This window comes from Podarcis muralis, chromosome 9 (assembly GCF_964188315.1).
Source record: "Podarcis muralis chromosome 9, rPodMur119.hap1.1, whole genome shotgun sequence".
Classification (NCBI taxonomy): Eukaryota; Metazoa; Chordata; class Lepidosauria; order Squamata; family Lacertidae; genus Podarcis; species Podarcis muralis.
The window spans coordinates 59,977,431-59,995,344 of record NC_135663.1 but is presented as its reverse complement, the minus strand read 5'-3'; the positions used below and the strand labels follow the sequence as shown (position 1 = coordinate 59,995,344).

Genomic DNA, 17,914 nt, shown 5'->3' with positions numbered 1-17,914 from the left:
AGTACTGCTCCGGCAGAAAGGTAAACGGCATTTCCTTGTACTGCTCTGGTTCACATGCTGGCCACATGACCCGGAAGCTGTACGCCGGCTCCCTCGGCCAATATAGTGAGATGAGCACCGTAACCCCAGAGTCGGCCACGACTGGACCTAATGGTCAGGGGTCGCTTTACCTTATTACTCCATAGTCAGGCCACTCCAACTACACTTAAACGCACACAGGCAGGTTTGTTCCGTGTGTAAATGTCATCAGTGTGGGAAGGACTGCTGAGGCTGCTGGAATCCTGCACCCTTTACCAAGGGAGTAAACTCAATTTAACTTACCGTAATAAAAATATTTATTACGGTACGCAGGTGGCGCTGTGGGTAAAAGCCTCAGCGCTTAGGGCTTGCCGATCGAAAGGTCGGCGGTTCGAATCCCCGCGGCGGGGTGCGCTCCCGTTGTTCGGTCCCAGTGCCTGCCAACCTAGCAGTTCGAAAGCACTCCCGGGTGCAAGTAGATAAATAGGTACCGCTTACTAGCGGGAAGGTAAACGGCGTTTCCGTGTGCGGCTCTGGCTCGCCAGAGCAGCGATGTCACGCTGGCCACGTGACCCGGAAGTGTCTCCGGACAGCGCTGGCCCCCGGCCTCTTGAGTGAGATGGGCGCACAACCCCAGAGTCTGTCAAGACTGGCCCGTACGGGCAGGGGTACCTTTACCTTTACCTAATAAAAATATACTGTTGTGTATACAGAGTTGCACAGTCAATAGAGGCTTTCCACTTGCATTAGTAATCCAGTAAACAAACACCACTTTAAGCCTCTCTGCCACCAGCAGGGATTAGTATCAATGCTGTCTTAAGTCTGCCTTCAGAAAGTGAAAAGGAGCCATGATCCCTGAGCATCCTTACGTGGTTCTGAGTACAAACAGGTGGTTAATTTGTGTTGGAAGCAATGAATCCATGCTAACTAAACAGGATTGTAAACAGATTGAGGAGAGGAAGCCTTGGCTTTTCACAACCCAAGAGATAAGCGTTATCACCTAAGATCCAACTGTTCTTAAAGGCACAAATGCAGAAGGTCAGTTAAAAAAAAAGTCAGCAAACCTCTGTAAGTTGCATCTGTGTGCACCTTTAGTCTTTTAACATGCAGGATTTCCGGAGGAATAGCAATATTAATTTATTGTGGCGGGGGAGAGGCTTTTGGCACCTTAAAGGGCAACACATTTATTATGGTACAAAATACAGACTAATTAATCAGAAGCATGAAGTTATGAGAATATGTAGTGGAGGCGAATTGTGATCAGGTCAGAATGAAGTGAAATACAGAAAGTGCATTAGGTGATGATTATACTATTAACTGTGGCTATTTACAAAAACCTGTTGTCTGTTGATAACCGACTTTAAGTAGGCCAGTTAACAGATGTAGCGCAAGACGCCCTTCAGTCCAAAAGTGATAGCACTGAAACTCTTGAGCAACAATAATTTGTGGTTTCATGTTGCAGTCTTCCTTTAAAGTACCTATCTCAAAGGCTGTTTCTCTGCTGGTTTTGGATATTGCCATTTTGGATATCGGTTTGTGTTAATATTGTGTGTGTGTAGAAACAATGGTAGCATAAACTACGGTAGTTAACTGAAACTGTGTATTCCTTTTATATTTACTGATTCCTCTCCTTTTAATTATCGCAATAATAAATTAGACCATAAACTTGTTGAGGCAGAGATGTATCCTATTGCCCACTGTCAGGTGTCATACACGCTAATGGTACTTACATTATATTATTATTTTTTATTATTACTCTGGTACAGTGAGTTAACTTTACAATGTGCCTTTTTAACTACAGAGCAGACATAAACTTCATTTGATTTACAAACCACTACGGGGGCCTCTGCCCAGAACCATATACAGTATAACTTTGTTTTATCTGTTATCAGTTAACAGTACAACTACATCCATGTCTGTTTACAAGTAAGTCCTGTGGAATTCAATGGAGTTAAGTCCCATGTATTGCTAACTGCTAAGTAGAGACTGAATTCAACAATGAAGGCTCAGCAAATAATACATACTTTATACATATTGAGTATTATTGAAGAAGATTCAGGGGTCCAGGAGCAAAAAAGGTTATATTATTAGGACTGTTGTTTATTTTGAACTATGCTGCCATTGGGGAGCAGAGTAGTACACGCCAGTGTCTTTCATAATTCTAAAAGTAGTTGATCATCTGTACGTAATTGGTTTTGGGATTGTGGTCTTGTTTCTGGTTCTGGAGGTTTGTTTTGAAGGCTACTTACTTGGGCCTCAGTAACTCTTAAAATGGCTATTAAGTGAAACCTGACTTGTTGCAACGATTGACATATTTACCTATAAATGTAGGAGAAATGTCCATCTCCTTACTAGGAAAATATGTAGCTCTATGATAACCAAGGCAGGTGGTGAATATGAAACAATAATTATTATACAGTGGTACCTCTGGTTACGTACTTAATTCATTCTGGAGGTCCGTTCTTAACCTGAAACTGTTATTAACCTGAAGCACCACTTTAGCTAATAGGGCCTCCCGCTGCTGCCATGCCGCCACCACACGATTTCTGTTCTCATCCTGAAGCAAAGTTATTAACCCGAGGTACTATTTCTGGGTTAGCGGAGTCTGTAACCTCAAGTATCTGTAACCTGAAGTGTATGTAACCCAAGGTACCACTGTAGTTCTAAGTTGTTGAATATAATGAATGACATGTTGAAGTGCATCTCACACCAGCTCAGAGTAGTATTCCTGGACCTGGCAGTGGAAAGATGTAAATAATATTCCCTTCTTCTCCTGTTACGCTACACAATGCTTGATGGCTACTAGCCCCTAACCCATTTTAAAACTATATAGTGGGAGTCATGCAATTGGAAGCATACCCTGCTACCCGAATACCCCCTCAAAGCATTAATAGCAGTGCTTTTTTCTGGGGACATACAGGGGTATGCATACCCCTAAACATTTTGTGAATCTAAGTTTGGCCTCACTGAGAGGCAGTATTTCAATACGAGTAGGAAAATGAGAGGACGTGGGTGGCGCTGTGGGTAAAAGCCTCAGCACCTAGGGCTTGCCGATTGAAAGGTCGGCGGTTCGAATCCCCGCGGCGGGGTGCGCTCCCGTTGCTCGGTCCCAGCGCCTGCCAACCTAGCAGTTCGAAAGCACCCCCGGGTGCAAGTAGATAAATAGGGACCGCTTACTAGTGGGAAGGTAAACGGCGTTCCGTGTGCGGCTCTGGCTCGCCAGAGCAGCGATGTCACGCTGGCCACGTGACCCGGAAGTGTCTCCGGACAGCGCTGGCCCCGGCCTCTTGAGTGAGATGGGCGCACAACCCCAGAGTCTGGCAAGACTGGCCCGTACGAGCAGGGGTACCTTTACCTTTACCTTACCTAGGAAAATGAGAGTACCCCTAAACATTTTTTTTTACAAAAGAAGCACTGATTAATAGTACATAGGAGGATAACAAATGTAGAGCTCTGTTCTCAGAACCAAATGTAGCAATAGGAGCACCAGTCAAACTAATGTTTCCAGGAACAACACAGTACTTTTTAAGTTGATATTTTGATAAGTGGAGCGAGAATTGCTTCATTAAATTTTTAAGTGGTTTGTAATGTCAGAATTTTTATGCAACTACTGATTTAGGCAAATAAAGATAATATGTAAGAGAACACCTGGTTAAGAGGGTAGCATGAGTAGAGAAATAATCTGCAATTTACTCAGAGAAACAACAGAAAGCTGCAGGTTTGCAGCATCTCCAGTAATTGACTGCATAGGTAACTCAGCTTCTCTGCATGGGTGTGAAATCCATATGATTGATGCTTCCTCTCCCTAAGAAATTGACTGGGAATTAATACTACAACCCTAATCCTGCTTTACCTGGGAGTAAGCCCCATTGAATTCAATGGAATCGAGCTGGAGCCCTTGTACAATTCTAACGAGCAATACATTTTCCATAATATCCTAACTAGACTAAAGGATGTCGAGAGACAAAATATTATGGCAGCTGTAAACAAAATTTGCTCCCCCATATTCTATGATTTAAATATCTTAGATAGCAGAGCCAATTACGTCACTAAATTAATAATTCCAGCCCAACGCAGGGCTTTTATGCTGGCCCGTTTGAATGTTTTTCCCTCAGCATTTGTCAGGGGAAGATATCAAAACATCCCTAGAAACAAGAGATTCTGCAGATGTTCTATGAATGTCCCGGACACGGTAGAGCATATTCTCTTTCATTGCCCATTGTACAGTACGCTCCGTCAACGCGTGCTGTCCCCTCTTTTGGGTGGTCTGGAACCCCAGCAAGGTGAATGTGTGGGATTCTGCCTATCCGACGTTGACCAAAGGGTAACGGCGGGGGTAGCCGAGTTTTTGGTAGCAGTTCTCCAAGGAGCAGGTTAACAAGGAAAACCACTGATTCTATATGTATATATATATATATATGTATGTAGCCAACTGCTGCCTTTCTGTATATATTTCAAGGCTTTTATATGTTATTTTCTCTTTTATCGTTTTATTTGTATAATGCCTAATAAAGGTTTGATAAGTAAGAATTCAATGGAACTTACTCCTCCAGCAGATATACCGGTAATTAGGATTTCACCGTTAGTAAATGTCGCATCAGTTGTGTTGCTTCCAAATGTCTTGTAATCACCATGAATTTTATATTGTTTACCTCCGTCTATCCACCAGAAACTCACAACTAGTTTTTCTGGTTTAAGAATAGTTATGAAATAGCAAAAGTAATTTCCCCAAGCTTTAACAATCCAGACAAAGCCACCATCAGCTGTATAATTGTCTGCCAATTTGCTGCCTGATTCCGCAACACTTCCATTTCACAAGCCTTAAGCCAGAGTTGCCAGGCTCCAATTCAAACTACTGGTAAAATGGAAGGCAAAGCGACCAAGTCCTTCATCTGCCCCCTCTTGCACCTGCTGTAGTGAATAGGGCTCCAGGTGTCATACACAGCAAACAGGAAGGCAGCAGATGCATGGGAAAAGGCTATGTATGTGTTTTACAGTAAAGGTAAAGGGACCCCTGACTATTAGGTCCAGTCGTGGCTGACTCTGGGGTTGTGGCGCTCATTTCACTTTATTGGCCAAGGGAGCCAGTGTACAGCTTCCAGGTCATGTGGCCAGCATGACTAAGCCGCTTCTGGTGAACCAGAGCAGCGCACGGAAATGCTGTTTACCTTCCCGCCGGAGCGGTACCTATTTATCTACTTGCACTTTGACGTGCTTTCGAACTGCTATGTTGGCAGGAGCAGGGACTGAGCAACGGGAGCTCACCCCGTCGCGGGGATTCGAACCGCCAACCTTCTGATCGGCAAGTCCTAGGCTCTGTGGTTTAACCCACAGCACCACCCACGTCCCTTCTGTGTTTTACGGTACAAGCCTGTAAATGTCTACTCACAAACAAGTCCCGTTGCGTCCTTAATTTCCACCTTGCATTCGAGTTCCAGTCGTGACGGAGGCAGAAAACATGGCCACACATTTTGCTCCAAATCAATATTCTACGCTAGTTTTAACACAAGACATTGTTTCAGAGGCATAAATTGTGTAATTTTAAAAGCAAAGAGGTTCAAACCTAGCAAAATCGTTGGGCTTAAGTGTGGCCTTTGTTCTAGAGTGCGTGTACATACCGAATGAGAATTAAGATGACCACTTGTAAAAGGGATCTGGGAGGGCCAAGCCATATGGAGGATTGCAGTTGCTGGTATTGGCTCAGGACAGTGAGTTACAGATGCAGTACGTGAATATTCTTGTGTCTATAAACTGAGGCAGCTGTGTTGGCAAACCAATAAAACAGAATGCTTGATTTTAATGTGACTGTAACAAGGGAGGATTGTTTTCCTTCCCTCGCAGCAGCGGCAGCCCATTGTTCTGTCAAGTAGCTTTTTAAAAACATAGGCACTTTTGCCTGTATTGACAGTTCCTTGTTCCAGATGCTGTCAGAGAGAGAAACAGAAGATGCTATCACATCTTACTGGATGCTATAGCAAACCACTCCAGGGAGCCCCTAGCAGAGCAGGAAGTCAAAAGCCCTCTCCTGCTGTTGCTGCTGCTCAACTCAGCCAATTCAGCTTTAAGGTAAAAATTTCACATTTACTGTATTTTCCAGTGCTTCAGGATGAAAGTATCATGCTGGCCACTAGCCTCAGGGAGGGAGAATACTTAGGAGGGTGGCTGAAATGGGTGGTTGCCTAGAGAGACCCACCCCTCTCCCTGAGGTTTATAGTTTAAAGGGGAGTTGAAGAGGTGGGACTGGGCCTGTGAATTCTAACCAGCATTGAGAGGGGTAAAGTAACATGTAGAATTTTGATGTCCGCTCAAAAACCTCTCCAGGAATTTTCTCAGCCAGAGCTGGCAGCCCTAATTGTGGTCAGCTTCATGGTGGAGGTGAGGAGCAAGATCTGGGTTCAGAAGGGAGGGAACTTCTAGACGGAACTTCTATAGGCTTCTTTCTGGTGTTTGAAAGATTTGACTAACTTGGAATATCACAAGGAAGCATTAGATATTTTTCCTTTTTACAAGTGGCAGTTCTGATATCCAACAGGAAAAAAAGAACATCTAGTCTGAACGCTGAATAGCGTAAACTATTCCATTTCTTCTTCCCCTCAGCTAAGGTTTTCAAGAGACCCAAGCTGAGCTCCGATGAACAAGGAAGCAAGTTTAGAAATGTCTCGTTTTCTGTCCCAGTTTGTGATGGTTCTGTCCTCTGGCTCAGTATTTCTGGAACAGTGTCTGTCAAGAAAATGGTTTTCCTGTTGCAAGAAAATTGTTCCTGTGCTCAGCCCTCTGGGTAAAAAGCTGGCCTCAGATAAAATGTTCTTTTTTTCCTGGTAATTGGAGGTGAACTCATGAGTGCCGGCACCTGCGTTATCTAAAGTCTGCCATGGGCGTAGCCAGGATTTTTGTTGTGGGAGAGGCAGACCCTTTTTTAGGGGGGCGCAGAACCTCAGCTATATATTTTTACTGGTTTTTTAAATGGGGGGGGGGGGAGCTGCCCCCACGGCTACGTCCATGAAGTCTGCTGCTCAATCCTTTGAGGCAAACAAACCGACGAAGTTCTGTGCTGAACTGCATGTTTGCCATGGTATAACTTCTGGCCTAGAAGTTTGATTGGCAAGCTCAAGTCATCTCTGTGTGGTATTTAGGGGGGAAAACTATGCATAACCCGTTGTCTTTTGCCTCACATCTTTGTTACTGACATCCGCAACACCTCTTTGGGGTCAGTTGCTCTGGTGGTTTGTACAGTGGTACCTCAGGTTACAGACGCTTCAGGTTACAGACTCCGCTAACCCAGAAATAGTACCTTGGGTTAAGAACTTTGCTTCAGGATGAGAACAGAAATCGCACGGCAGCAGGAGTCTCATTAGCTAAAGTGGTACCTCAGGTTAAGAACAGTTTCAGGTTAAGAACGGACCTCCGGAACGAATTAAGTTCTTAACCCGAGGTACCACTGTATTAGGGTGTCTTAGCTCCCACTCTGAGATGCAGTACTCAGACCCTGCTCAATTGTTACCAAAGGTTTTGTCCTCCAAATCATTACACGGCCTAGACATAGAACAGGTTACAAAGTTCAAACATTCAAAGCAGAGCTCTGCGGTACGTGACTAGGCCCATACTAAGACAACACCTAGTGCACACCCTTTGCATCCTCTTCGGAAGAGGGAGGCAGGAACAGTCATTTGTGCTGTTTGTGTACTGAGTGATGGGACCTGACAACCTACCTTCAGGTAGGTTGGTACTATTTGTGCTGGCGCTCTTGTCAACCAGGGTAGAATCTGTCCAACCAGCTCATTATCCAATACGAGCCCAGATTGCAGGGAGTAGGACTAGATCAGGGTTTCCCAGATTTGGGTCTCCAGCTGTTTTTGGACTACAACTCCCATCATCCATAGCTAGCAGGACCAGTGGTCAGGGATGATGGGCATTGTAGTCCGAAAACAGCTGGAGATCTAAGTTTGGGAAACCCTGGACTAGATGGTCCTTGTGGTCCTTCCCAACTCTATGGTTCTAGGATTCTATGCTTCCCTGGTTGCTAGGGAGATCACACTAATAGGGAGCAGGGCCTGGTTGAGGTAGCAATTCCTCCTCTGCTGGGACATTAGGGCTGGGAGGTCTTTTTCTATCCACTCAGCCACTCCCTACTGCAAAGCTCAGCACTCTCAGATATTATCAAGCTGTTCTCCAGCATCCAGCACTCTCATCCCATTCCTCCTGCTCCATCCCCCCTCTCTTTTGGAGTACTTTATATTGAGATGTATTTGTTGGGCTATACGAGATGAAAATCGATAAAAGAATATTTAAAAGAAGAATGATGGTGTATTTTTGGTTGTACACATAGATATTTAATTAACAGTCAGGCGTAAGGAGTGTGTGGAATGAAGGCGCTTACTACAATTACACCCCTTCAATACCTTTAGGAATTGTTCTAAGTCAAACGTCAAAACATTTAGGATCTGTCCAGGAGCACAGAACAATTTGGAGTTCTGCCTTCTCGCAAATGCCTAGAAGCTTCTGAATGGTGGCAGCCTTGATGAGATTTAGAGGAATTAGAAAAGACCTGACTAAGCGAGATGTAAGAAGAGATTAAAGATAGCTTTAAATAAAAATAAAAATCTGCTGCTGCTATCCTTCTCCAGTTCATCCAAGATTACAAGCTTCATGATGTGTGCATGGCGGGTTGGGGAGCATTTAATTTTAATTTCTTTTTGCAGTCCTGGAAGTTTTATTTTCCTCTTGTCCTGGACGCCTCTGCCAAAGGCATGTGGATGTTATATTCAGAGAAACACAAACACTGACGCTCATAGCTCACACTCCTGTGAGGGGGTGCCACTGATCACCACATTTCCTCCCCCACTACTGCTGATCCATGTGTTTGTGTATGCACACATATGCTCTACCAGGTGCTGCTGCTGCTGGTGTGGGAAAGAATGATGTGTTCAGTGAAATCACATGTGAATTGGAGACTCATTCATTACAGAGGCAGTATGAGAGTAAACTACAGGGGTACCTCAGGTTAAGTACTTAATTCATTCCGGGGTTCTGTACTTCCGTACTTAACCTGAAACTGTTCTTAACCTGAAGCACTGCTTTAGCTAATGGGGCCTCCTGCTGGTGCCTTGCCACCGGAGCACGATTTCTGTTCTCATCCTGAAGCAAAGTTCTTAAGCTGAAGCACTATTTCTGGGTTAGCGGAGTCTGTAACCTGAAATGTATGTAACCTGAAGCGTATGTAACCTGAGGTACCACTGTACAAAGAATTGGCTTTTCAGAGGCTACTACTGTGACTCCAGGTAGGAGTCACATCCAAAGGGATAAGTACCCCAATCTTACATTGAGTCAGGTGCTTCAAAAGAAAGATGTACAGCAGTGGTTTTCAAGCAGAGTGCCATGGCACCCTGGGGTACCTTGAATGATGGTCACGGGTGCTGTGGGCAACACTGGCCTCTGTCCCTCTTCCCTTCCCACCTCTGATGCCCTTTCACATCTCTGCCTCCCAAAGGCTTGCACAGCTGTTTGTTGCAGCAGCCCTAGCTACAAGCTCCTCAGGCAAACGATGCCTCTGGGGCTGGCCAGGGGGTGTTGGTTGCCAGGAGCTGAGGTAGCATCACAGTAAGTAAGCAAGCGGGCATGGGAGCCCAACCAGCCAGTCCGCCAGCCCTATAAAGTTTCCGAGTCCAGCTCTGTTCCAAGAGAACTCAAGAGTGATGATATCTTGTTTTTAAAAAGCCAAATAACAATGATAGTATAAAACATAATATAAAACAGCACTAACTTACAGATACCTTAGAGCAGTGTTCCCCAACCTTGGGCCTCCAGCTGTTTTTGGACTACAATTCCCATCATCCTTGACCACTGGACTTGCTAGCGAGGGATGATGGGAGTTGTAGTCCAAAAACAGCTGGAGGCCCAAGGTTGGGGAACACTGCCTTAGAGAATAAGTCTTTAGCTGCTGGTGGAAGCTAAACAAGGTATGAGCTGGCCTCTGTTTCCTGGATAGAGTGTCCCAAAGGGTGGTTAAACCTGTTGGGTCAAGCCATCAACCTCTGATGGATGATTTAGAAGGATTGGGTCCGGCATCACTTTCGCTGCGTGTGTGTGCCAGTATCCATGCTCAGTAGAGTTACATCTCAACGCAGCTCCTTCCTTGGAAGCATCTTCAGGGTTGAAGGTATATACAGGAGGCAATAAACACTCATGGACGCCTTAAAGATTCAGTCAAGTGTAGGGATTTACTTGATGGACATAATAGCATGTTGGTAGCAAATATATACAGACATTCACCACTGCCATGGTCAAGGCAGGCTGAGAGTCTAACAAGAGTCCAAGAGTCTCTGCTTCTCTCACCGCAAGACGCAAGCAAGAGACTCACAACAAGTTACAACAAGTTACACAGAACCATTGTTATCAGTACTTCCTGTCATATTGCGCATATCCAAAGAACAGTTCCCACAGAAAATGTCCTTGCACAGACAAAACAATCAGCCTTCTGCTTCTTTTTGAAACTTCTTCTCTGTTCTTCTCTGTTTCTGGAACAAACGATGAGAGAATATCCAACAGAACCAAGTGGGCAAAGTCCTGTTTTGTATCCTTACTGTTCTGTACCCTTATTGACCATTGAAGCACAAATCGGAGCTGATATGATACCCAGAGATGGATGATAGCTGTCACTTGAGACCGTCCTAAGAACCTTAGTCTTTCTCAATGCCCATGCGTAATATTCATATTATTAATATTCCTAAGCTGATGCTAGGTTATCATTTTCTTGATGGACACTATGGTTTGTAGCCAGTGCTAATCCTGCTCAGAGTAGACTCAATGAAACTAATGGAAAATTAATGAAATGGTTATTAATTTCAGTGGGTCTGCTCCGAGTTGGAATAGCATTGGTTAAAATCCTCTGTGTCCCTGAAAGTTGTATAGCATACAGAAAACTGCAGGTGGAGTTCTCTTTCCGACTCCCGACGGGAAAACACCTGAACATGTTGAATTTCTGCCTGACACAACTGCTAGACATACAGAGTGCCTGGGGTGGTGGGGTGGTGAGTGACAGCTATAAATAAAGGTGCTTATCGTTTTTTTCTAGCTCAAAATCTCAATCAACAATGGGGTCAAATATGTTTTACCAGGTGTTTGTGTTCTGCCCTTGGAATGTTGCTACTTACCATATTTTTCCGTGTATATGACTAGGTGTTCTTTTTTAACCAAAAAATTAGGTTTAATATTGGGGCTCGTCTTATACATGGGTAGTGCTGAGGGGTGTTTTCTTAATTTGGAGTCCCCCAAAATAGGGGGCGTCTTATACATGGGGACATCTTATACACGGAAAAATACAGTATATTGCATATTTTGAAAGTACATATTGCACTTCAAAAGGGTAATTTTTCCCAGCTTCATTTTGGATTTTCATTATGGCTATGGCTGCTAGAGTGAGGCGATTTAAGGGATTGACTTCATTACACAGAACAGCAGATTACGTTTCCAAGGTGAGCACACGCAGGCGCTGTAATACCATCTTATTGCAACTGTATTGCTGGCATCCTCTTCACTAGAGTTAATTTATTCCCTCCTTCCCCTCCTCTTCATTTTGTTCTAGATATACACTTTCCTTAGAAAGCGAAGAATTTCATTACCGTTCAGGATTTACTGCAGCACATGGAATGAATAGAATGAGGTTGGTATGTGATATTTACATTGCTCAGTTTTGTTTAAAAGTCACAAATGAAAGTGGTGGTGGGTTATTAGTAGATGTAAGTTTGCCTGGGAATGCTACATGGAATTCAAGGAGTGGGCAATATTGAAATGCCGTTTTGCTGAAGTTGGCAACTTCCTGGAAGGAACACGCGCAAACTATGCATTACAAAATAAGAAACAATGTGCGTTTATTTTGCAATATATCGTAAAAAAAAAAGAAGCCCTCTGAGGCCGTTGATCATTGTGAAGCAATCACTATGTCTATACTGTGAGAAATTTCTGTTTTCTTTTCAAGATGCATAATGATTAGTTGTAGAGAAACCAGATCAGTGATCAAATTGGTTTGATCCAAGTAAACAGAAGCACACTTTCCAACTGATTTCAGGGGGTGAGGGAGAGTTAAGCATGTATTTCACTAAACTATAGCAATCAATAGGATTTATGCGTGCTTAGATTTGGCTGGATCATACGCATAAGTCCCTTTTCTTTCTATTTTCTGATTATTTTTCTGTTATTCACTCTAAATAAACCAGTCATGATGCAACCTCACAAACTCTTTTAAATCCCATTGGTTTCAAGGGGAGGGTGTTTGAAATCAATGAGACATGGTTTCTTTTCTCCGGATCGTGCCTATGCAGATTAAAATCAAGCTTTGTTTTAATGTCTGAATTTCAATCTTGGATCCATTTTGCAGTCCTCTCCCAGATAATACCTTTCAATTATGACCACAAAGACCAAAGAGGCGATCAAAACCCATCACTCACATTCAGATGCCCACAGCTTGCCTATCCAGGGCGAAAACAAAAGTACGAAAGGAGTGGAAAATGGTGAAAGCAGGTGAGTAGTGTGAACCAGTTGACTGGTTTTTAATTTTTTTGTGGAGGATCTGCATGTGAATGACCTGCCTTCTTAAGTCCTTCGCTAATATTGCTATCACATTTTACTGTCGCAGTTTAGTTAAATGTGTACTTACCTACAAGCAATGCAATCCAAAACATATTTAGCCACTAAGTCCCATTACGCTCAGTGAAATATACTTCCTAGTGTGTTTAGGATTGCAGCCTTTCTTACATGGGGCACAATCCAGCAACTGAAATTAGGAGGGCTTATAATGGTTCAATGTCAGCTAAACTTTGTTTTTTATTTGGCTAGGCCATGCCATGCCACCTTATATATCGAACATCCTTTAATTGTGGCTGTATGATTGCTGAAAACGCTCTTTAGTTTTGTGACTCTTCTTGTCTTGTTGACACAACACCAATAAGAACTTGGGAAACTGCCTATACGGAGTATATCTTCCTCAGATGTATACTTACTAGCAGAGAGGATGCGGGTGGCGCTGTAGTCTAAACCACTGAGCCTCTTTGGCCGGCTGATGAGAAGGTCAGCGGTTTGAATCCCTGAGATGGGTTGTTCGGGCCCAGCTCCTGCCAATCTATGTAGCAGTTCAAAAGCATGCCAGTGCGAGTAGATAAACTGGTACAACTGTGGTGGGAAGGTAAACGGCGTTTCCGTGTGCTCTGGTTTCTATCACAGTGTCCTGTTGCTCCAGAAGCAGTTTTGTCATGCTGGCCACATGACCCAGAAAATTGTCTGTGGACAAACGCTGGCTCCCTTGGCCTGAAAGCAAGATGAGCACCGCAACCCCACAGTCGTATTTGACTGGACTTAAACATCCAGAGGTCCTTTACCTTTTTTACCTTACTAGCAGAAGTTTTAGGGACACGGGTGGCGCTGTGGGTTAAACTATAGAGCCTAGGGCTTGCCGATCAGAAGGTCGGCGGTTCGAATCCCCGCGACGGGGTGAGCTCCCGTTGCTCAGTCCCAGCTCCTGCCAACCTAGCAGTTCGAAAGCACATCAAAGTGCAAGTAGATAAAGCGGCGTTTCCGTGTGCTGCTCTGGTTCGCCAGAAGTGGCTTATTCATGCTGGCCACAGGACCCGGAAGCTCGGCCAATAAAGCGAGATGAGCACCGCAACCCCAGAGTCAGCCACGACTGGACCTAACGGTCAGGGGTCCCTTTACCTTTACGGAACGAATTAGGTACGTAACCAGAGGTACCACTGTACACAATAAATTTAACTCTCCAAACATCAGCAAATAACAATTGAGCTGAAATTCACTCTTAGCAATGACAATAAATAATTACTAAACTATGATCGATAAAAGTAACTGCGAGTCACAAAGCATAAAATACCTCAGTACATACAAAACCCTGTAAAAGGGTCAAATTGAGAAACGAAGACACACCATTTATAAAACTATTTTTTTACATCCCTAAACTCCTCCCCATTTTATCCCCACAACAATCTTGTGAGGTAGGTTAGGCTGAGAGGCAGTGACTGGCCCAATGTCACTCAGTGAGCTTTATGGGCAGAGTGGGGATTTGAACCCTGGCTTTCCAAGTTTTAGTCCGACACTCTAACCACTACACCACACTGGGACCTACTGCATGCAATCAGGTGTTCTCTTACTGAGCTAAGTGCCTTCCCCAACCCAACACTGAGAAGGATTGCCTAGAAGCACCCTGTTGCAAATGGCGTGCCAAGATATCATAAATGGGTGGTTGCCATCAGGCTTTTTGTAACTGGATTTCCTCCAGAAATGGAAAGTCTGGGTTAAACTGGGGGGGGGGGGGGCGAATATGTGCTGGCATTGTGTGAATGCTGCAAAAAAACTTCCATGCACGAGGAGACTAACCCCACAGTAAACACCTACCTACATCCAATTATGTAGATTGAAAATTCCCTTGAAAACATTACAGTTTCCATCCCATCGAAGTAAATGGCAGATTTTGGTTGATTATAATGGATTTGGATAGACACGCAAAGCGTATAGCTTTTCATAAACAAATGACCTTCGCTTTTTCACATAGCTGCGTAGATGGAAGGTGTTTTTAATTTTTATTCCAGTGCAGAGCACTAGTTGTTAAAAACAGCTAAGACCTTGCTGCCATCTGCAGGACGGCTGGATAAATGCTGCCAACTGCTGCTTTATAGAGTACAGTATAATTTGCCATAGGTTGAAACAGACCATTGGGAGAACCATATACATGACACCTGCCTACAGAAGGAGCAAATCAGTTTGAGTGAGGAATAGCATTTGTATTTACAGGGTTCTGCCTTGCCCATTTGCTTCAGCCATTATTGCTGGTTACTATAGTGGAACTCATCAGAGTTTAACAAGAAATGTCTTGTCTTTACTTTTGAATTCTGGTGTTAGAGGAGACTCTTGAGAGTCCCATGGACTGCAAGAAGATCAAACCTCTCCATTCTTAAGGAAATCAGCCCTGAGTGCTCACTGGAAGGACAGATCCTGAAGCTGAGGCTCCAATTCTTTGGCCACCTCATGAGAAGAGAAGACTCCCTGGAAAAGCCCCTGATGTTGGGAAAGATGGAGGGCACAAGGAGAAGGGGACGACAGAGGACGAGATGGTTGGATAGTGTTCTCGAAGCTACCAGCATGAGTCTGACCAAACTGCGGGAGGCAGTGGAAGACAGGAGTGCCTGGCGTGCTCTGGTCCATGGGGTCACGAAGAGTCGGACACGACTAAACGACTAAACAACAACAACAAATAGTGGAACTCATCAGAGTTTAACAAGAAATGTCTTTACTAGGCCAAGAGAATGCCAAGTGAAACATCTGGGGACAGATCTAGGGAATGGCTTTTTTTTTTTTAATGTGGGGAAATTGGCCATCGTTGAGTATAAACTGAAACTTGCATGGCAACTAGGCGAGCCTGATAGTTTTGTTGTTTCTTCCTACACTCCACCCATCCAAAAAATAAATGTTACTTTTTAATATGGTTGCAGCAGCAAAACTCCTATATGCCAACAACACACCTATTTCCCCTCCCCCCGTTACAATAATAGTGGCAATATCAGTTTTTAAAATGTATCCCACAATTGATTGTAAAGGTTGTAAAGAAATGGGGGGAAAGGTAAGAGAATTAAATATGCACTGCGATATGTAATAAGACTTTTCTGAAGGGATGGTTCTACTTTTATTGTAAAAGTCATATAATTTCCATCAATCTTTCAGCAAATCTGATGGCGAAAAGGAAAAAGAAAAGGACACAGTGGCCAAGGAAAATAAGGACAGCCAAGAGAGACAGAAAGATAAAGCTGAGAAGAAAAATAAGGAAGAGGAGTAAGTGTTTTTCAGGGCTGAAAATACATCATAATTTTCACTTGGCTGGGCCTCACAGTGCACTAGTAACACTACTATATAGCACGGGTAGCCAATAGGGTGCCCTCCAGATGTTGTGGACTACAACTCCCATCATCCATGACTGTTGGTCATACTGGTTGGAACTGGTGAGACTTGTAGTTCACAACATCTGGAAGGAAATGTGTCAGCTTCCCTTGCTATCTAGGAAAATGTGGGCTGGGCCAATGGCATGCTTATGGGCTACCATAGGAAGTCACCATACTATTTTTCACTTGAGACCCTGTTGCCTCTTCAGCTTCCAGCACCTCCTTCTCCCAGTCTGCTCCCTCTTCTCCCTCTGACAATGCATCGTTGTCCCACCACCAATCCCCTGGCTCTGTGCCTGCTTTCTCTGGGGGTTCACCAGCTGGTGCCCCCTCACCATTCCTCTGCATCCAGCCAGCCCAAGACATTTGCCCACTAAAGAATCTGGCCGTTGGTCTGAAAAAGATTTGCCACCCCTGATTTGGAGAAAGCATGATGATCCATCCAAAGTTAAGTACTTTTAATAGTGTAGTTATGCCTGTCTGCCAAGAAGTAAGTCCGATTTACTCTCAGAGAAGTGTGTACTAGACTGCAGCATATGTTTCAGTAAACTCCTTAAAATCAATAGGAAAATGCTGCTGGCTTTCATTTATTATGGCTGTTATGTACCACTTGCTTCTTAATATATTAATTTCCTTCTGCTTGCTGTTTAGGGAGAAGAAAGAGGTATTTGTTATTGATCCCTCAGGAAACTTGTATTACAACTGGCTGTTTTGCATCACTCTGCCTGTCATGTACAATTGGATAATGATCATTGCTAGGTACTTTAAAACAACACAGTGCTGCAGCGTATTGATCTATATTAGGTATTTTGCTTTATCTTAAACGGAGAAATGAAAGGAAGCAAGACCCTTTCAACAGTAAAACAATTCTGCAGCATCCAAAGGGGGAAGCCATTAGATGGTTCAGCAGCTAACTAATGTGCTTGGCTAATCTGAGCTGTGAACAAGGAAGTCCTCAGCTCAAAAGGTTACATCCGACTTGAAACTTAGGCAGGCCACAATAAACATCGGTGCCATTTCTCCCCTCACTTATTGCAGTGTGGAGAAAGCAGTGCTTACTTGTCTGTAATGATTGCAGATATAATGTAAGCAAAGAGCTTTGGACATTCGGAAAATGTATACAAATGTTGATGATTTGCTGGACCATAGTGTGATAAATTTAGATGCAGAGCTTCTTTGTGTAATGAGTGTTGCCCTAAATTTGATTTAGCCTCAGCTGCATATGGGATGAGAGAATTTTGATTTGAGCCAGGCGGACAGCGAAAAGATGATGCGATTGCTCTGCCATCCATTCCATCAGCGTATCATAATTTGGTTATTTTAAACCTAAGCACTGATGAGCAAGCAGATCAAGATACAAAGGATACGCTTCAACTAGTTCTCGCAGCTACTTTGACCTGTGTTGGGAGACATTTATATTACTTTAACCAATGTTGGGATTCATTTGATTTTTAAACCTCTTCTTGGCTGCATTTTGCCATTTCCCCTAGAAGCTCAGACCACAAATGAGCAAAACATCGTAAACTTTGGGGAAGTGTTCTTTTGCATTGGCATGGTATGGGTTTGTAGTGGAATATATACAAGCACTTAACACCGGACAAGAGTGAAGTAAAAAGGTCACTCATTGTGTACAAATCATGGGAAATATAAACTGAGAGTCTTCCCTCAGTCCCATTGAATTGTATAATACTGATGGAAGTAGATTTCTATAGATCACCCGAATGCCCTTTGTTCTTTTGTGTAGGACAGAGGTAGGGAAACTGTGGCCCTCCAGATGTTGTTGCCCAACAGTTTCCATCATCCCTGATGCTGGGCCATGCTGGCTGGGGAATTTTGAAAGTTGCAATTCAACAACATTGGGGTGAGGGACGGCACAGGTTCGTTATCCCTAGTTTAAGGCCTGCATTGCCAAAATGCTTACTTTCAAATCCTGAATTTTGAAATTCTGTTTCCTTTCTTAC

General features: G+C 43.7%; 1 protein-coding gene across 12 annotated transcripts in view; it reads left to right on the top strand.

Annotated features, from left to right (window-relative positions):
- LOC114604708 (NF-X1-type zinc finger protein NFXL1) overlaps positions 1-17,914 on the top strand; it is a 79,882-nt gene that overhangs the window by 776 nt on the left and 61,192 nt on the right. The window contains exons 2-6 of one of the 12 annotated variants that reach the window (XM_077934340.1): positions 5,927-6,084; positions 11,600-11,677; positions 12,392-12,534; positions 15,739-15,846; positions 16,605-16,757. In XM_077934340.1, the coding sequence (XP_077790466.1) occupies positions 12,419-12,534; positions 15,739-15,846; positions 16,605-16,757 (377 nt within the window). In that variant the 5' untranslated portion in view covers positions 5,927-6,084; positions 11,600-11,677; positions 12,392-12,418. Of the gene's footprint in view, positions 1-5,313; positions 6,085-10,207; positions 11,682-12,391; positions 12,535-15,738; positions 15,847-16,604; positions 16,758-17,479; positions 17,815-17,914 lie in introns of those variants that run through there. The other 11 variants (XM_077934341.1, XM_077934339.1, XM_077934346.1 and 8 more) reach the window with 11 other exon arrangements.